Consider the following 21,620-nt stretch of genomic DNA (forward strand, 5'->3'; position numbering starts at 1 on the left):
TGCTTTGTGTGTAATTAGTATCAGGATTGTCATACAAGATTGACCAATTACGAGTGGTCTTCAGAGTCGCATCTCTGATGAGTCAAGAATGCTTGAACACTTACGTGATACTTTAGGATATTTTCTTGATCCATACGAGTTTAGGTAGTTTAAAACCTCTGTACAAATACATTTTTGGTGTGTGTACACGCATTGATACGAACTAATATGGCCAATGTATTTTTTGTGTTATTAATAAGTGTTCATTAAATTTACCTTACTAACAGCACCAAGTAGTCTCGTCGGCGGCGGGGCGGTAGAATTAGCATGTTTGTCAAGTTCCAGGCTGATCAGCTGCCGCGTGGCTGGCTTCTCGCTGTCAAAGTGTGACAGTAGCGAGGGTCCCACATACAGTGATAGTATGCCGAGGAAGGTCACCGCTGATGTACGAACGTTGGGGTTGGTTGCTGTGAGAGCCTTCTTGCAGTGCGCGATTATTGATTTTATGTTCATGCTGAAAATTTAAATTTGAGTTCATATTTATTTAACGTAACCAAGTAACTAAAGTTCAATAAATCATCAAGGCACACATAATCTCAGCTTTTTGTAATTTCCAAAAGACAGGAAACTGACTCATAATGTCGTTCCACAATATTGGCAATGCTAAACATAAAACTGTACTAAACAATTACCGCAACTGCCAACAGTTGTATAATCTAAATTGTATTAGGAACAAGACAAACCTATCAATAATGTTCTTGCGCGACCAAAATTGTTGTGTGCCCATAACAATTTTGGTCGCGAAACTCGCTATAGAATTTAACAAATATTTTGCTATAACATCAGAATTGATTCTTATATTTATTTATCTAACATCTTACCTACATAGAATATTAAAACTAAACATGTTACAAATACACTCACTTAAAACCAAACTCCTTGATAGCGTTGGACATCCATATAAACACTTCGGATTGCACTTTAGGGTTCTTCTGAGAGTCCATAGCGTAAGTTAGAGCTTCGTTGAGGACGTGCTCGAGACCACAGGCTTCGGCTAAGCAGGTCAGACATTCCGCGCAGATGGCGGAACATGATGACTCGCCCAGCTTCGTCACTATGTCTTGGATAACAAAGTCGGCTGATGTCCTGTGGAGCATATGAATGAAAATTAATTCTCTCAAAAAGTAAAGTTTACATTAATATATTGTCTTGTTGTATATTTTTAGTCATAGTAAATTGTTACCTACAAAATAAACTAAAAGAGTTTTCTTTTTTTTTCATACCTACAAGATTTTATATGTCAAAGAACAGGTTTTACGGTAGATGTTCTTGACGAAAAAAACTATTCGTTGTCAGAGAAGTTGTGTTCATAACGAATTTTCTCAGGAAACAGCAAATAGGTCTTATGTCGCGTATCAACTTACGTGGAAACAGGGAAGTTCTCAGTGATATATTTGCAGGCCTCGAGCCTGGCCTTCAACACCTGTACGTTGGTGTCCTTAAGGCCGGGCTTCTTGTTCAGCGTGCGGTACAACACTTGCGAGGTGGCGTCGCCTGACGACAGTCCCTGTACGGTGGAGTAGAAACTCTGTACTGAACAGAGGCGGTTCTTCCAGTTGCCGTCGCCGAGGCCTGGAAATTTATGGAATAATTATTGGCTAAAAGATTAGAATAATATGGAAATAACGATTTTTGAAGAAATTTTTAGCTATTCATTTAGACTTTTATCATTCATTTGCGATAATGGCTGTTGTATATGCCGATTTAAACTGCATGGCCATTGTTTCAAGAGCATTGTTGTAGCTGCTTAGATCTCTTTTGAATGTTATAATCAATATGTGTATTTTTGTTAAGAACATAACTTGGCATCAGTTTCATAATTAAATTATTTTACTTCAGAAATATAATTATAAAGTCACCTGTGACAACATCCCCGGGGAAGAGCACCTCAGCCTTGGCGTCGACCTCCTCCTGCGCAAGTTCCTGTTCCCGCGGCGGGCTGGGCTGGCCGCGGGCTGCCGGCGCCTTCTTAGCCGGGGCCTTAGCTGTGGAACAACAGCATAATATTTAATGGTTATTGCTAATGAGGGTTTACTTTTTTATTTTATTTATTTATTCAAGGAAGGCTTACAGACTAATAACATCATTTAGATACTAACTATAATTTTAACTAGTTGCTAATAACAAGCCCCCACATATTAAGTACAGTAAAATACAATACATAAGACTCAGAAGAATATTTAAATAATTCAAGCATCGAAAAAAGATTTGGCTAGTAGACGCCTTGCTGTGCCTGCACTTGTGCAAAACAGATCAATATTTAAATCACGTGGTATTACGTTGAAGCTCCGAGCTGCCCTTAATAGAAAAGCATTACGTCTGTAGTTTGTCGTTGCAAAAGGTACATGTAAGAGTGATCGTTGACGGAAACCAACTAGATTTGTTTTAAGAGATAAGTTAGCTACAAGTTCTGAACAATCGACTGTACCATTAGCAATATTTAATAGAAGACATACATCATTGATCTGACGCCTAATTTCCAACGGAAGGAAATGATACCTTTTGCAACGATGTATGTAATCTTCAGACCATAGTTTTGCCTTGTAGTCGAGATAACGCAAGAATTTCTTTTGGATACCCTCAATACGAGACGTGTATACCTCATATTGAGGGCTCCAAACCTGTGAGGCATACTCCAAGTGGCTGCGTACGAAGGAACAGTATAAAATCTTAACTGGCTTAAGAGTACGGAAGTCAGCGGTATTTCTAATTATGAATCCCAGCGCTTTCGCCGCTTTCTTAACAATAACGTCTATATGTTGATCAAATACGAGCTTACTATCTTGTATGATTCCTAAGTCTCTTATGCTGCTAACTTTATTAATATTTTGTTGGTAAAGTTTAAATCCAGCACCTATTATTGTCTTTCGCCTAGAAAAGGTTATGTGAAAGCATTTGGACACATTAAGTTGTAACTTATTAAACCTACAGTACTCCTCAAACCGTTCGAGATCGGATTGTAGACATGTGACGTCTCCTAGGTCCCGCACAACTTTATGTATTTTCATATCATCTGCATACAGCAGGACATAGGAGTGTTGGAAGCAAAGTTTAACGTCGGTAATGAATATCGTGAATAGAAGTGGCCCCAAAATGGATCCTTGTGGTACTCCTGAAGGAATAGAAACCCAATCTGAACTATATCCCCGAAGCACCACCGCCTGTGTACGATTTTCTACATAAGAAGAGAACCAACGGAATAAACTCCCGTGTATACCGGCTTTCATTAACTTATCCAAAAGAACTCTGTGATCTATACGATCGAAACACTTACTATAATCAGTATATATAACATCTACCTGTGCCTGCTGATCCATGCCTTTCGTAATGTATTCATGCGACAATATTAGGTTAGTTGTAGTAGATCGCTTTCGGATAAAACCATGCTGCTCTTCACCAAGTTTAGACTTTAGTGCTGTGTATACATTATTATGCACAATTCGTTCAAGTATTTTAGCAAACAAACATATTTTTGATATAGGGCGATAGTTGGCCACATCTGACTTGTCTCCTTTTTTAAAGATGGGAGTTACAAAAGCTGATTTCCATATGTTTGGAACTACACCTTCTGTCAATGATCGCTTGAAAAGAATATATATCGGTACAGCAATACTTTTTGCACAGCTAACAATAAAAATAGGAGGTATCTGGTCAGGTCCGCCTGCCTTGGAAAGGTCCAAAGACTTCAGTAACTCCAACACTTCAGTATAACTTATCTCAATAGAGCTTATACATGTTGAGCACTCACCTAAACTAAATTCTGAGAAATCCATGAGTGTTAATGGGTCTGGTTCTTTATAAGTAGAACTAAAAAATGTAGCGAATAAATTACTAATACCTTCTCCAGTAGATGCAGTCTCATCTCCATATCGCATAACATTAGGAAAAGTGTTGGTATTCTTTTTACTTTTAATGTACGACCAAAAAGACTTTGGGTTCCTTATAATAGATGATTCTACTTTGTCCATATAAGTGTTAAAGCAAGACTTCTCCAGTTCAACGGCTCTGCTACGCAATATGGAGAAGGAATGATAGTCGGATATATTTCTATATGTTTTGTATCTACGATGGTATTTATATTTTTCTTTAAGCATTTTGACTAAGGCCGAGTTGTACCAAGGTGGATGTGAACAGTGAGTGATAGTTTTAATTGGAATATGTTTATCTCTGAGTTCATATAGTTTACTATAGAAGATTGTTACTGCCTCGTTCAACGGTTTTGGCAGCAACAACTCATCCCATTTTACTTTATCCAAATGATCTATGATTGCTTCATAATTTCCCTTTGAATAAATAAATTTAGTTGATTTTTTATCCGCAAGTTTATGAATTTCTACAAAATTAGTATTAATAATGAAGGGTTTATGATGTAAATCAACGGGCAGTGCTAGGGGGTTAATGCATTCTGCTACACCAAGGGAATCATTGGAGAATACCAAATCTAATAATCTATCTTTAACATTTTTTATATTATTGTATTGACAGAGATTTGTTACTATGACGGTATCAAAGAAATCTTTTATGTGTTGAGAGGAAATATTAATGGGGGTAAGTTCTAAACTATTCGTACTTACACTTATCCAGTCCACATTATTGCTAAAATTGAAATCACCCACTATTATGAATTTATCTAACGGCTTGGTTAACATTATGTGATTAAGGCTATTCGTGAAGTTTTTTAACTGAATATTATATGAGTTACCTTGGTTCTCGTTACAAAGGTAAACTGTGCAAACATGAAGGCAATAGGTCACCGAAGGCCTGGACCTTTTGAGAATCAACGAAATCCAGATGTCCTCCGCGGAACTACGCCAGTCGTGTCTCTCAATTGCAGTAAGATCACTTCTAACTGCAATTAAAACACCCCCACCGCGACTTTGTATGGTACGGGAATAATCGCGATCACGACGCCACACCAGATACCTACCATCAAACATTTCACTATCACTAATATCATCCGTAAGCCATGTTTCGGTGAACACGATAATGTCGTAGTTATTAATGCATACATTACGAAGGAGACTGTTTGTTTTCGTACGCAGACCACGAACATTTTGATAATAAATATTAATACTAGACATATCGGAGCCTCACAATAACAATGTTACTCAAATTAATACTAAAACTGTTCGAAACTAATTTCTTCAATTTGCTATAATAAATAAATAAACAGTGGGTGGGAGCAGAAAAAGTCATGCACAACAAGACACAGTGTATGGCGAAGTATAACTTTGTAAACAACAAGTATTGAATACGAACAAAAGGTAATCGGCGACAAACCGGTATAATTATCAATTGACAATTAGTCACAAGCCACATAGTAATGCATTGAAAATAACGCTCTAAAGTATTACAATTAAAGTCTCTATTAAGTTGTAACAAATGACCACCGAACAAAACATTTTTATAAAACTTATTTGAACACACGGAGCACGGACACAAAGACATTAGGAAAACGCATGATGCATGCAGTGTCCAACGGATCTCAAACTGTTGAGTATTTTTTATATATAAATTAGTTGTATAAATGATAAGTATAGCTTTTAGTCCAAAGTAAGTTAAATTATTTTTGTTAAGTCTTTTTCCGATTTTATTGTAATAACTGGACTTGTATCTGATTTTCGTACATGTATCTTGGTGTGTTTTATCCAGACATATTGAAAATTAGCTTCAGCAGCCGATTTCTTGGTCTTCGACAGTAATAATTTATTTTTTAAGGTAAGATGATCATTTACGTAGATTTTTTGATTACCGGGTAGACCAAATAGACTGGTTGTCAGAGGAGTCGTCTTGGCCTCCAGTCTAGCGGCAGCAATGAAATCCTCCTTTACATACCTGTTGCAGAAACAGACTATTACAGGTTTTGTACGATCCTTCTCACGTGTTGGTACTCGCGATACAAAATTGATTTGAGTTTTTAAGACTGGATAATTAATTTTTGAACCAATTTTTCCGACCAACTCCAAAAGATTCTCGTTATTTCGCTGCGTTATCCCTTTTATTTCTATATTGTTCATTCGGGACCACTGATCCCTGTCTTCGGATTCTTCCTCCAGTTTCTTCACTCGAGCCTGAAGCTTCTCCATATCATCTTTTATAAATTCCACCTTTGCGACGCGTTCTTCCATATCCGTCAACTTTTCTTCGAGTCTATTTATAATATCGGCAACTTGCTTGCTAAGTGACGATTTTAAGTCGGCGAATTCAGTTCTCATAGCCAAAACTTCTTCCTTTAAGCTTTCCAACGGGGCAAGTTTCTCGGACAACGCTCGTATTTCGAGTAAGATAGCTGACTCAGATACTGGTGATTTTGGTGCTGGTGAGAAGGGTTGATGGGAAGCGCCCGATAGTCTGCATTTGTTGCAGCGCCATGTAAGCTTTCTGTCCCCCAATTTCCGATAGCCAGTTTCTGTGATACCCGCACATTGGAAGTGCATTGTCATACAGCACACAGTGCAGTATACTCCATCCGACATCTGTTCACTACAGGTATCACACACTTTATCCATCACTAAAAAGTTCAAGTTCTATAAATAAAAACTTTGAGAATTACTGGTTGGCTTCGAGAAACCCACAGTGGATATGAGTAATACACGACCGCAAGGTACGAATCTTACGGTTTACGCACGTGTATTTGGCGGAATCGCGCGATACTTTCGGAATTGAGCAGTATAGTTTCCGATGTTACTTAACTTACTTCGAAAGTCTGTTAAGAAGAATTCCTAATATAACACGAGCCAAAGAGTGGATCAAGGCGAGAAGAACGCCAGTGGTCTCAAGTAATCTTTTTCTTAGGACTGCAATTAGTTCCCAAACTATTTGGATAATATTCAGTGAGGTTGAATGTTTTAACTCCATTTTAATTAGTATTTACAGTATTTAAAATTGAAGTATAAATGTTTACCTGAAGCAGGTCGACGAACAGGCTTGGGTTGTGAAGACCCAGCGGTAGGCTTAGCGTCGCCCTTGCCGGACGGTGACGCGGCCGCTTTTGGTTTTGGCTCTTTCTTCGCAGCAGCTACCTTCACTTGTATTACAGCCTGGAAACAACACAATATAGATTAGTATACGTAACACATGCAAATATACGAAAGTGATAGATGGTTTACACTAGCCAAAGGGTCCTTGTCTCCAACTTCTAACTTTGAGAGTCAACCTTATATGAGTACTACTTTCTACCGCCCTGTACTCTACTTTCTTCTACTTTTTAACCGACAACACTACAATGAGGTTTACCAACATGAGCGTACACTACTCAAGTCCATTCCTCATGAGTGCCACTAACCAGCGTCCGTACCTTGTCCGCAAACTCCTTGATTTTCTGCTCCTTCAGGTTGTCGAGCTTGCCGATGTGCGGAGCGATGTTCTTCTCGCCGACTAGCTTTGTTGCTGTACCCAGGGCTTCTGCTGCCGCATCACGTACTGTGGGATCTGGAGAACAAATGTATTTGTTTGTGTTATTGTAATTGGTACTGTGATTTCGGTAAAGTCGAACATATAGGAGATTAGGATATGACAATTTACATGGACAGCCTAGTGTAATTATCTACGCTTATTGGAAAAACATTTGCGATTGTCAAAAAAATGTATTAAGTCTGTAGTGTTTATTTAAGGAATTTAACCCTTGTGTTGCCCGGATTAAGTCTTATGTATTACCACACCACACCCAGAAATTCGCGGATCTCACAAACGTTTGTGCCGAGACACGCCGCGTACAGTGGGCTTGGCATGGCGACGTCAAACCCTCGGCTAACAATACAGTCAATACTATTATTTCTTTATATATTTTTGTGGGGGAAAAGGCAAACTTACCAGCACTTTCAATTAGTTTCAGCAGTCCACCCACGTAGGCTTTAATAAGTTTCTTATTGAAGGCCGATGGTTGCGTGTGACACAGAGCTCTGGCTAAGAACAACGAACTTTCAGCTTTAATTGAGGGGTTCTTGTTGTCAAATGCCGCTAGCATGTCCTCCATTATGGCTTCCAGGTTCGTCTATGGAATTGAATATAGTTATTAGTTTGTTCAACTTACAAAGACAATTATGTTGGTACAGTTGAAATAATAAAAACTTGTATTACTTTTTATTACTTGTCAATATCAATGCTACATTATTTGCTACTAACATTGGATCTGTATCAAATAACAGACATAATATGACATCTTAGCTTACGAAGATGCTTGGGCAGCAATGACAAAAGTCATTTTCTTAGTTATTTTAACATTCTTAGGCAACTTCTATTGTAAGTCTAAATTCATCTTCAAAAAGTACATATACTATACATACACAAGGATAAATAGCATCGATGGCTTCCCTTAACGCTGTCACCACATTGGTCTTCTTCTCCTTGAACTTCTCGAGTATTGCCTGCACGCAGGCGGTCGCGTACGGAGAGAACTTGTTGCGGAGGCCGCTCGCGACCATGCCCAGCAGGCGGCCGCCGAGGGCTACCAGCATCACGTTAGTATCTTTGGATATCACCTGGAAGGGAATATGTTTTGGTAGGAAAATATAAACCTAGGCATATTTTAGTTTAAATAGTTTTTCATAAAAATAGTCTGGTGAAAAGCTTGAACAGGTTAAGAAGTATATTGTCTATCTATCTATACTATCGTAGAAGTTGTTTCTCCACTGTGGCAAGTGACTAATAATGTCCAGCTAATGATAAATGAATGTATGGACAATTAAACGACACATACTTTTATTGCGTCTACGTCAGTCCACACGGACATTTCGCAGCAGTGGATTAACGACCTTAAGGGATATTGTATCGAAATCAACGTCATAAACTATATAAGGAGCTTTAGTTTTGATACCTTTTTCAACGCCCTGACTAGATCAGCATAGTCTCCCGGCTCCAGTTTGGGGGCTGTTTTCAGTAAGTTCTCCAGCGCATCGAGCGCTTCTTTCCTCTCCTGCCACTTCTTGGCCTCCAGTTTATCGTAGAAGTCCTTCGGCAGTTTGGATAAGATCTCGACTGGGTCTAGTAAATCGTAGGGGTCCATATCCCCGGAGTCTCCGCCACCGGTTTCGGCGTCGTCATCATCTGCTATGCCTAGTAAGATATAGTTACATAGCTTTAACACAAGATTCAACCTGAATTACCTGATCTACTGTTACGAGAACTATAAAAAACGAAGAGAAAACGGCAAAAGTAATATACCTATCATCTCCATGGACCATTTTCTGGAAAATTGAAAACTTAGGAAAGGTCTATTCCTTGGAGATATATCCCTTATTTGGGACGATGCTTTACCGTCAAATTAACAAGCTTAATAGTTAGAAAAATTTAAGAAACCTAAGTTTAATTTCTCTTTAAAATAGAAGTACAATAGAAAATATAAGAATTTAAAATAGAAGGTAGTAGTAGAGTCATGAGGGAGATAGTTATAATAAAGATACTCACCATCAGCACAGTCAGCGGCCGGTGTATCTCGCACCCTGTTCTGCTGTGACCTGAGGTAGCGAGTTGGCTGGGCGACACCGCCACCAGTACTGAAGGACTCTCTTAATTCCTGCTGTATCACCGCTTGCAGGGAAGCTATGTGAGGTTCTATGGCACCACCTATCCATCTGTAAGCAAGGAAGTGAAAGGTATCGATATTGCTGGACCAACAGTAGAGACAGACTAGAAATAATAATAAAGTTAGCAGTGTTGGGTAAGGGTCAAAGCACAATACTTTGAAGCATTTTTTATAACTTTTAAGTGCCTAAAAAATGGCCTATTTGAAATACAAACTTCTCATTTTGATTTATGATTACATTTTTTATATGGAAATGTCAAAAAATGCTTTTTGATGTTGTCTTTATTTGATCACTCTCATTCATGCTTGTGAAAAGATATTTGTTTATTAGGTAAAAGTTTCAGTAAAAACATATAATTAGACATAATCCCATACATACCTATGCATTTCAATGACTAGCGCCTTCATCTCATCTCTGACGGACTTGTCTCTGTCTGCTAGCAGTATAGGTATCTTCTTGACCATAGGTTTGATGGCTATTACTTTATTACCGAACTGTTTTAACGACGTGTGTAATGCTGCTACACAGGCCGCCACGACCTTGGGATTCTTCTGCTCCATACCTTTGATCAACTCCTCTTCAACTGTCTCGTGTTTTTCTATTTCTATGTACATTAGTGTTACCTGTAATTTTATGAGCATTTTAAATTGATACATATGTTGTTATAACGTTAGTGTAATAGCTTCAGCGATGTTGGATTCATAATGTATCACTGACAGTTTAATCAAGTATTGATAAGTATATTATTTTACGGAATCGCCACTAGTTTTGAAGTCACTAAAGTTTATTATGTGTTTAGCCAATCGTCGCAGGTTTCCAGACTATCTTTATGAAACCAAATTAAATAGGGAAGCAATAATAATACCACGGTTTAATTATGTGCTACATAATTTAAGTGTTCCTATTGAGTCCGAGAATATTAATGCAATCACGCGAAATGTTGGGTAAAATTGTAAATTAGTTTAGTATATAAATAAATGTACTTGATTCGAGCAGCTTTTGCGATCCACAATTTGACCAAAAGCTTAAACAGGATAATTGTAACAATTTACGTGTCGATACATTTTAATGACAGGATTTCCGACTGGACCAGATTCAAGTTTTGAATGACCGGAATAAGTTATTTAAAACGACCAAATGTACGTTCCAATAAAGAAATAAGTCGTTAAAACGTTACTTTTTTAGAACAGTGTTCGTCCAACTAAGTCATTCTTGTAAAGACGTAGACAATAACCTAAAAAGGCGATTGGTTCCGTCCATTCCCATTATTCGAGCAATAATATAAAATTACGGGACGACGATCTCTTCGCATTGTCACAGGGTAATGACACGCCACGAGATAAATCATCAAATGACCCGGTTATTACGCGCAAGGAGGTCAAACCGCAAATAATAAAATAATTTCGATATTCAATGTGGTTATAAGTATTGTGGGTCAGTTTCATTGTATTTGAGAATCGATTGATTGATGATTATTGTAAAGAAAAGTGGTAACATACTTTTTGGTTAACAAGAAAACCGTGTTTATCTTGTGGTTTAGTCGGGTTCATTGTATTTATTTGTGGGAATTATATTGATCTAGGAAACAAAGTAGCTTACTAGTTTCCGCTACTCGATGACTTTAATTTACAATGACGCGTGCCTACAATATGTCCGAAAATATAAGCTGTATTCAGAGGACACGCGTTAGACAGACTTCAATTAAACGGGGTGATAGATACGGGGTGATAGATACGGGCTGCTAGACCCTCAGACCTCAAATTGTGAGGTTTGAGGGTCTACCACCACTTCTTAAAGTAATATGGCGGTTGTTGTGTGTATGAGTCTGTATGAATGAAATGGAGACTGAACTAGTGTTGACTATAGCATTCTTTTAATTCTTATATTCCTATGGGTCATATTTGCAGAAGATAAATATGTATCATCATTCTATTTATCTCTTGCTTAATACACTTGACGAACATATTATAGTCTTTTCACAAACGTAACTGTTGCATTTGCTAGCGACCAAAAGCGTGGATAAATCTCGTTTTACGGGCTAGTTTTATAGTTATTACCTGTAAAGCCAGATCTTTAGTCTTCGTTTTGGGCGCGGCGATGCATTTCGCGACAATCCCAGACATAACCTCTCCGGTCGTTTTGCCGGCATGTCCACAATTCTCAACGAACACCAACGCAGCTTCCAAACCTATAACAAAAAAATACCAAAGCATTAATAAGAAATTCGTAGTACACTGATACAAGAAAGCCTTTATCAGTGAACAGTCATTATCCTAGTAAAATCCACATTGCTTAGATTATAGTGACTCAGTGGTTAAAGAAAATAACACTTCAGCCATTTTAACTTCAAATTTCTTCTCTTGTTAAGAAATATGAAGTATTTCAAGTTAAGTACTTGATTCATCTGGAAGAAGTACGGGAGAGAGTTAACAGAAGATAGCTTAATTCTATTCAATAAAAATAGGCAGACCGTTTATTAGTGGTGAAATCAAAAGGAAAAGCACATGAAGGGACAATAATCTACCTACAATACATTCTTAACGATTAATCTGCAAAGAGTTTTTATTTGTATAACCCGAAAACATACCACATTTATTACAGCCATTCAAACTATTTCATGAAATTCGGTTCACGTGAGGGTATTAAAAGATTAAAGCCGATTGTTTAAATACATTAACGTCTGTGGCGTGCGGAAACCTGATCAAGGTACGACCGCTAAAGGATTTAAAGGTCAGTTTAAACTAGGCGTAACGATATAACGAACATTGTGGCCATTTGTAGCATAGACGAGTTGAGCTTAAAATAGACGTAAAATAAAAACAGATAGGTTAATCAATTGGCTTTCCGGTCTACGAATAATAGGGGCCAGTTTTTTGGAAAGGAATGTAGTTGGATTATCGGAAATCTATTTCGGAAGTCTTTGCCTAACAGTGGGACACTACTGACTCATAATTATTACCTGACTAATATTTCGTGTATGACGTGTCGCGGGTTCAGAGTTTGTGGGATCCACTAAAGCCTGCGTCAACCACGAGTCCTGAATCTGGATATCTTTGTGCATGTGGCTAGAGTGAAAGCCCTCGCGAAACGGAAATAGATTGTGTCTATAATTCAGTACAGTATCAGATTAATGAGATCGAAAAAATAAATTACTGCGGACCAAATTTAGGAAATTAATCGTTACTAGTCGATGCATAGTAATAAAATAAAAAAATATGCCTGTTAATTAAAAGTATTTTGAAATGATCCCGTGTCGACGTCTATGGTATAATCTATTATGTCTATGGAAACAATGGGATCATCAACATCAAGTCAGTATGTCTATATCGCATATACAATAATATTATGAATATACTTGCGTATCGGCTTACACATGGCATATTATACTTGGACGATATTGGTTCTAGCAAAAGAATTTGTACCCTAAGCATATTTGTTCCATCTCAGGGCGGTTGTGTACTCAAGATATCAAGTAAACGACTGACAGTAAGACTGTTTTTGGGTGGAAAAGGGACGCAGCTAGACATCATGCAACGCACTATCTCGCTTGAACAACTGGTACCGTTTATTTTATTAAGATTCTTATATTAAAAGGTGTCCTTATGTAGGTAACAGCAGTGTCATTTAATACCAACAAGACACTCTATTCTTAAAACATGATATAAAGTCCTGTTTGTAAAAAGCAGCTCCTAAAGGATCGTGTACTAAGTGTAGTTTTTACAGACCTAATCTCTTACTGCCAAGGAAACTCAAAACAACACCAGAGAATTGTTGATTTAGGTGTCACTCTGTTTATGTCACAGTCAAAACAGAGAAAACAACATTTTATGATAATAAACTCCGATTTTCTATAACGACGGCTTGTGTCACAAGACACCATCCAGCTGCGATGGAAATATTATAGTTAACAAGCGTGAGCGCCATCACAGGTGCACTCGCTATTCCCTTACTCTCATATCACGATGGGAGACCGAACCCGAGAAAAAGCGCGGGGTCCAAATTTGTACGTGCTTTTAGAAATACGGAAGCTGACAAATTTCTAAAACGCCTACAACATCCAAAAAGTCGGTGCGTGCCTTGACATCGATCACGAGACTGCTCTTACCATACGGTCGTTACAAACACATATTATGCATAGAAATAACAATTTACATATACACTATTACTGCACATTACAACTCGCCACCCTTAAAACCAATAGCTTCAATAGCGTGACAAAAGGGTTTCCGTGAAAATACTTATCGGCCATTGCCCTATACCAGTCGGCTGTTCAACACAAACAATGCTATATAAACATCGATCGCCTTTTTTTTAAACGCGACCGATTTCTATTATTGTTTGTATGTTTTCCTCGTGTTAACATATCCAATTATAATTGTACGTGCTTGGTCGCGTGTGTATTAGTACTAATTGTAATACTAAACCAAAATTAAGTTTATAAGAAGAATAATGTTTATTGTGTATTTTATAAGTCAGTATGACGTTGCCCAGTAAGTTTTGTACAAATCTTTAATAAAGGTTAAAGACATTTGGATTTGTTAAAACAACTCAATATAGAATGTGCTTAAGGTTGAAATTCCATTGCCCAGTTTCAACAAATAACAATTTTCAATAAAACTGAAAATATTATTTTTTATGTCAGGCGAATCTCCCAGACACATTAAAATACTCTATTTTTTTGTTATTAGCTTATAAAGTACTTTCGATATCTTAAAACAATAACCATAATTCCAACTTTCTAAAATGAAATGCAATTGTCTGCGAGTCAAATTAACAGTGAACGAAGAACAGACAATTAAACTTTCGCTATTTATATTATCTTAATAAATAAAACATTTAACAGAAAAGTTTCTAAAGCCATTAATCATTTTGCCTGAAACTTTTGTGGAAAAACCCGTCCCTTTCTTGTTGTATATTCCAAAACATAGCGCTACTATTTTTTTTGGCAATTGTGACTCTTATCCTTTTCGACACCCTAGTGGCCGAATTAAACACGTTTTTAAACAATTGCGACAGAAAAAACGATACACCGAACAGAGTGGCAAAATCGAAGGGATGGCTTTCTAATTTAAAAATTGTTAAAATCCTTTTGAGTATTCGAAGGGTTTATAATCATTTATTAGAAAATGTAACTAATACTTTGAACCAAGGTTTATGACTGAGATGCAATTTTCACGCCGAAACGTTAAATCTTTTGCCGATTCGGTTGGTTGAGTATTTTTTAGAAAGCTTTCAACACACTAAGAACACTCAATACAATCATGTCCTTAATTCACTAAGGATACCAAGATAGATCTGCAACATGGACGCAAAACCATTCGTTGTTCGTTCCTATATTTCTACTACTATTGGAGTCCGTAGTATAGATGCAGGTATTTGATTTATAACCCACATAACTTTATTGTGCTCACGTGAATAACCCAGTATGCAAGCTTTCAATCCGGGTTATTACTATACAATTTAAAATGCAGTAATATAACTTACAACACAATAACAGACGTCACTAGTAGATTATACTACGCTATATGTATAATGGTGGATAGGACGATAATCCCTTAACAAGTTGATGTAAAAGTGGATAAAGTTAAGTATAACATTCAAGTTTATTCATAAGGGTGTTTTTTAATCTTCGTCCGTCGATAAAGGTTCAGGAATCAGTTTATAATATTTTAATTTAATGCCCAACACCGGCCATTCTACTTCATTTCGCACCGATGTTAATGATGTTCACCCAGCCAATTTTATAACTATATCAACAGTTGCTTAATATCGACTTTTATTTACTCTTATTCGTCTTAACTTAGTTTAACTTCTTAAATGTTACTGTTTATGAGATATTATGTCCGCATGTTTATGACACATTAATTCTTTCTACCATTTTTTATATTAATGTTCATTGTAAAATATGTTCTAGAATATAATGCATTTAATTAATTCTGACGCACGACTATAAAAAAGCGTCCATGCGAACAGCGCCTAAGACTTATTTAGGCACGTGGCGATACCTTACAATAAGGGGCGACACACATGTGACACGACATGTGACTGAGGAAACCTTGTGGTTCACTAAATATTATGATCCGGAGATCGAAACAAGCTGAATTGCATAAATTGGATTATAACTATTAATCTATACTAATATATAAAGCTGAAGAGTTTGTTTGTTTGTTTGTTTGTTTGAACGCGCTAATCTCAGGAACTGCTGGTCCAAATTGAAAAATTCTTTTTGTGTTGAATAGACCATTTATCGAGGAAGGCTTAAGGCTATAAACCATCACGCTGTGACTAATAGGAGCAAAGATACAATGGAAAATGTGAAAAAAACAGGGCAGTAATACATCATAACTTATATCTTCTACCCACGGGGACGAAGGTACCCAAGGGCAACAGCTAGTCATGTATAAATCATTCATGCCAAAAACTGCTTTTGTTCTGTTACGATACGTTAATAGCATACATTAAATAGACTGATATCGAGAAATGGACATCCATTTAAATCTATATAAATATTTTAAAGAGGTACAAGAGGCTTGTGAGGCTGTTAAGGGTAAATCTCTAAACGCTTATCTCTCTTTACTGGTTGGATTTCGAAAGGTTTTCCAATAGCAAGCTTCATTATTTACCTCTGTCAAAGATTGGCGGATGAATAAAGATATACCGCATCGCTATCTAAAAATAGACAAATATTTAATTGAAATTATACACTAATACCTCAGAGGAAGTCAATAAAATAGAAAGGATTGACATTTGCACGACGTGCAATAATTTTATGCAGCCATCTCAAATAGTCATTAGATTTAATTTAAGCATCATCTTATGAAGATAAGATAAAGGTCTCTGTGCTAAATATATTAGTGTTATGTAAATTATTGTCCGAGTGCATAATATGACCGATATGTGACGTATTAACTAATTTACAGAAACTAACGAAGCAGCGATCATTTTGCGTTTCTGCTCCAATGCTCATATACATTTTACGAAAAGGCATCTTACGGTGAGACCGAAATTATCGCTGTAGCGGTGCTTCTTGCAAGTTAGGTAATAACCTTTGAACGACTACTGCTGTGAGGTCATTGTGAAACCAATCTAGTTTACGATTTAGGATATCTGTTCTTAATATGTAGCATGACATTATCCAAATAAAGAGTTATATTAGGTATAGGTATGATAAGGATTCTGTCACATTTGGTTGAATGTTTAATCAGATGGTGGTACCGTTTCACTTATTCGAAGCGCATAACTAGTTACGTATCCGATCTCTACAAGGCAAAAGCTCTCCATCCACCTTTTACTATCTACAGCTATCTGGAACCTGTTCAGGACAACGATATCCATTTCGTTATGCCACCTCCCTCCAACTCGTATGCAAGATGCACTCAATATGTAAGCGACTATCGCTAATCAAGCTCAGAATTTTGCTTACATTGCCTGATATTTACCGGCACAAGATAACAATCAGACAGCAAATGCAATAGACCGAAATTAGTAAAGATCACTGCCGGCTATACAAAATATAGTACAAGGTATATTATTATATTAATATGTTGGTATCTTCTACAGCATGGTAACGACTACTGAACAGCTCATAACGATTTCCAGTTAAACCCTATATGTCAAACTAACTGACAACTAGATCGAAAGGTAATCGTAATTCATAGAATTTGATTCAAGAACTTCAATAGAATTAGCTCTATAAATAACATCGATTGTATAGAACTTATAAATGTTGACATGCTAATGACATCGTCTATATTTCAGAGGGGTTTTTATTTCATTTTTAGATGGAGGCTATCCCAATATTTTGTCTATAGATTATTATTTATTACTTACTATTATAGTCTGTAAATGTAGTAATAGATCAGCTTGTACTACGAGCTCTTAAAGTTCTGCTGTGGTGTGGAAGCGAGATGGCACTAGGCGCAGAGAATAGCGGCGTCTTATATCCTAACGGCCTAAATCTTTTGAGTCGGACTCCAAAATAAAACCAATCTAGGTCCTATTCTCTTTGTTCTTTATTGGAATTTAACTGTCTGTCTGTCTGCAGTGACAAGAAGTAATTCAGTTTTTGTTTTTTTTTAATTATTATATTCGTCTCAGGTAGTTTTCTTCTCAAACACATGTAACCAAGTTTCTCTTTAATTCATCAACTACCTGCCAATAAAGCCCCGTCAAAATCAGTTTAGCCATTTCAGAGATTAGCCGGAAATTATTTCAATATTACAAACAACTCTTATTTTATCTATATTTATAACGTTGCACCAATCATACTATGCCCTTTTCGTAATATATTATGCTTTGGAACAAGACCTAACTATTACAGAAACGTGGGTAATGCTAATGGATATGTTTATAAATTAAAACAATCTCAGACTCACATGACATCTATAACATCGGCAATATTATTCAAATAATGCTTTTATTGGAATTCATTGATATAACTGGATATTAATAGCATTTTACATAATTTTGTTTAAGTGCATTAACAGATAAAAAAATAATATTAGCATAAGGATGCATTTTTAATAATTTGTGGCCAATTTGAGGACTGACCAAAAGGCTTATAACTATTATGTCTGTCCTCTTTAAACAAGAGTGAAGCAAATACAAGTAACTCTTTTATATTATTATGCTTATTTTACAAATATACACATGTTGTTACAATAAGATGAAAAAAAAACCTGAAAAAGTTGGCAACAACAAGCCTGCAGATTGCAGAAATATATGTAAATAAAATCTATTTTTATATTATTGTTATCAGTCCACACCCAAATTACTTGTCATAAAACTTCTTGGAAACATTTTAGTTGATAAAAATTTTCTTCTATAAGACTCATTTGTTGCACAGCATGCGACATAATGCTCAGTTTCAGCTGCTGTGTAATCAAACAAGATATGTCTCATTCATTTAGCTGCTGTTTAATTAACTAAACATTGAAACATCATTTTGTATGAATTCCATCATTGTGCGTGTTTGAATAGGGTACATATTAGTGTGATTATCTTCTAATATTATTTGTCAAAATGTTAACTGAAATTTAAGCCTTTTTCAAACATCTAAGAATGCTTTACTGGCATAATGACACAAGGGGCTCAGTGCACTTGCATGTAAGTAATTTTTACAAAAATATGATTTGATATCTACAATTCATATTTGTGTATCCTATAGCACCATATTTATATAATTATACATATTTTTATAATTCATTTTTACATTATAGGAATCTCTCTTCTATTGGAAATAATATATTCAGGCTAGTCAGATTGAAACATATTGATTAGATAATTGCTTAGGGTCTACATACCACAATGGTAAGAATGTTGCTGTTATATGAGCAAAACAACAAACCAGACAATAAAATGATCTTCTTCTGCCAATACAGACTTCAATAACAACGTCTTGGTGATACTTTAGTTACTATGGCTTTTAGGATTGTGACATTTTGTAACATTTGTTTTGGTTCAAAGGTAAATTGCATGGCGTTTCTCACCCTCTAAAATACCAAAGGCTCTTCCCGCTTAACTAGAGTGTCAGCATAGTTCATGCATGCTCTATGCAATTCTGACTTGTCTTAAATCCTGCACTGGTTGCTGTGAATATGTCATTATCAGACCATGGATATTCCGGCATGAAATATCAATAGATTTTATAAAATCACTAATAATACTGTGCAACAATATGAGAAATAAATGCCTCATATATAATCTGATAGTGTAAACAACATACATAATGTAAACAAGATGAATGTTTACATTCTTAATATTTACAGTGACATCTCAATTGTATTGCAATTAGGAGACAGTATAATTGACAAATAAGATAAATATTCTCAAGATTGGATTGGATGTCTAGTAGTATAGTACTTGTCATGTTAATAGTACTATACAGAGTTCTTAGTTTTAATGGTTTGATGAAAACAGCTGATACTAATGAAATTATGATAAAAGTTCAATGAACCTATGAACTGTGATTGTCTTGAATTTAGTGCTAATTCATATTTTCATTTAAAATTTGGTTTAAGACTGAATGAAATTACTTGTCTAGAAACTGTTTTAAAGAAAACAAACAGAATACTAGATACTAGTAAATACTAGTACGAGAGATAAGAATTCCGAATTGTAATTTTTCTGTAGTGTGTTATTCAATGGATTAAATTTTAAGGTGTTTGTCTTTCCCATAAACATTACAAAATGTAAGAAAATAAACTTACCTTTTTCTTGTGCAACAGCATTACTATCGGTGACAAATTTCTTGATTAAACCTAAGTATTTGTTCCACTCTGGTGATTTCTCATCGTCAATTTGGTTGAATAGTTTGATAGCCTCCTCGTAGCCCGCCACTCGGGCCTTCCATAACTTGTGAACACATTTCTCTTCTGTCGGCAACTTTTTGAACTCATTCTCATCCTCCATGTTGTGTTAGTCTTGTCAAATTTTGAATCCAAACTGTAGAAATAGAACAAATTATTATTTAGACTTTATTTATAGAGCTATAAAGTATATATTAGTTCAAAGTCAATTATGGAACTGGTTATGGTAAATAGGCATTTATTAAGTTGATATTTTTAATATTATTCTTAAAGATATTGGGTTTAGGACAATAGTTTTACGATATGAACACATATAACAGTAGTAAATGTATTCAGAAAATAAAATTATCACAGATAAATGTGCATTGCATTGAAGTTTCTCATTTGTAAGCATTAAAATGGAAATCATGTGCCAGTTAAATACAAATGCACTTCAAGATAAATAAACATGACTTAAAACATCAACATTAGTGTTAACACAGATTTAACACAAAATTGAAGGTAAACAAAAAAGGTTTGGAGCTATAAATGGATAAAAATAACAACACATAAGTGGGTAGCTCCATGTTTCCTCAAAAGGATTCATGTTAGCCCTGAGTACAATTACATGTGCATAATTCAACAATTTGCATTTGACCTTTTAATTCTGTACTGCAGTTCCCTTACAAGGTCATGGATACATGCATTTTAGTCAAAAAGGGTTAATCTATAGATCACTGAAAAACTGACTCATACAATAAGAAATGTGTTAAACAAAATAACGTGGAACTTGTGTATACCAACTTTCTTAACGCGTAGGCGAGTAATTTAAAACGACTTGAATCAATTAAACGATTTACAAATACGTTGATACACAAGAATCGGTGATTCAACGACACTTGCTTTCCATTGTATTAATGGCTACCTGGCTGATATTGCGGAACAAATAGTTAATTACAAGCCGGTTCATTTATAGCCGTGCCCGTTTTACGGCGAGATGTGAAATTGGATCACATCTACGGCCACTGAGAACGCCCGACAAACGGTCACTTTCTCACTTTACAAACAAATCCAATCAAGTGTCAGGAAACTTACCGTTATCAAGCCGTTCTTAGAGTATCCGCTTGATATAACTAAATATATTAAAACTAAACAATATAAACGATAGTTAGCTCACATTACCCGGCAATAAGCAATACTTTAACCGACAAAAAGAAATGCCTTTTTCTTTTTCGTCGTCGTTTTTTTAAGTTTGCGAAATGAAAATGGACGGAAGGTTAGTGTTGCCAGAAATAAACTATTGTACGTTATTAAACCCGTAACTGTCAAAACGGTTACTACGAAACGCGTTTATAGAAAAAGAAAAACAAATCATGTGTTACCTACCAGAACCAAAATGATATATTTTGTCAACTATCAATTCAATTCATAACATTGATAAATTGAATTTTATTCCCAGATATTAAAATGTTCTTAACAATGAAATATGGTAAATCCATAGACAAAATTAATTTAATTTCTGTATTGCCATCGTAAAATTTAGTAATCGTAGAAACCTTACTGAATGGTGCCTTGTTTCTTTTTGCTTTTGCTTTTTCAAATAATGTCGCATATGAAAATATTCGTTTCCATTAGGCCCAATAAATTAAATGTGACATAAACCTCTTATCCAAGCCAGTAAAACACCTAAAAAAGTAAACGGATGATACTCACTAACATCTGTCAAACTGCCTACGAGCAAAGCAACAGCAATAGCACGAGTACTCAACTC

The 21,620-nt window shown here is 35.9% G+C and overlaps 1 protein-coding gene across 3 annotated transcripts in view; it reads right to left on the reverse strand.

Annotated features, from left to right (window-relative positions):
- The window catches only part of LOC113499822 (protein mini spindles), a 36,820-nt gene extending 15,668 nt beyond the window's left edge, over positions 1-21,152 (reverse strand). For 2 of the 3 annotated variants that reach the window (XM_026880367.1, XM_026880365.1), the window contains exons 1-14: positions 20,945-21,152; positions 19,772-20,006; positions 11,621-11,751; positions 9,942-10,186; positions 9,445-9,611; positions 8,855-9,093; positions 8,325-8,519; positions 7,852-8,032; positions 7,337-7,470; positions 6,944-7,079; positions 1,899-2,024; positions 1,404-1,611; positions 904-1,125; positions 256-493 (exon numbers count right to left, since the gene is read on the reverse strand). In XM_026880367.1, the coding sequence (XP_026736168.1) occupies positions 256-493; positions 904-1,125; positions 1,404-1,611; positions 1,899-2,024; positions 6,944-7,079; positions 7,337-7,470; positions 7,852-8,032; positions 8,325-8,519; positions 8,855-9,093; positions 9,445-9,611; positions 9,942-10,186; positions 11,621-11,751; positions 19,772-19,973 (2,424 nt within the window). In that variant the 5' untranslated portion in view covers positions 19,974-20,006; positions 20,945-21,152. Of the gene's footprint in view, positions 1-255; positions 494-903; positions 1,126-1,403; positions 1,612-1,898; positions 2,025-6,943; positions 7,080-7,336; positions 7,471-7,851; positions 8,033-8,324; positions 8,520-8,854; positions 9,094-9,444; positions 9,612-9,941; positions 10,187-11,620; positions 11,752-19,771; positions 20,007-20,774; positions 20,902-20,944 lie in introns of those variants that run through there. The other variant, XM_026880366.1, reaches the window with a different exon arrangement.
- Between the last annotated feature and the right edge of the window lie 468 nt (positions 21,153-21,620).

The sequence above is a fragment of the Trichoplusia ni genome, chromosome 13 (genome assembly GCF_003590095.1).
Source record: "Trichoplusia ni isolate ovarian cell line Hi5 chromosome 13, tn1, whole genome shotgun sequence".
Lineage (NCBI taxonomy): Eukaryota > Metazoa > Arthropoda > Insecta > Lepidoptera > Noctuidae > Trichoplusia > Trichoplusia ni.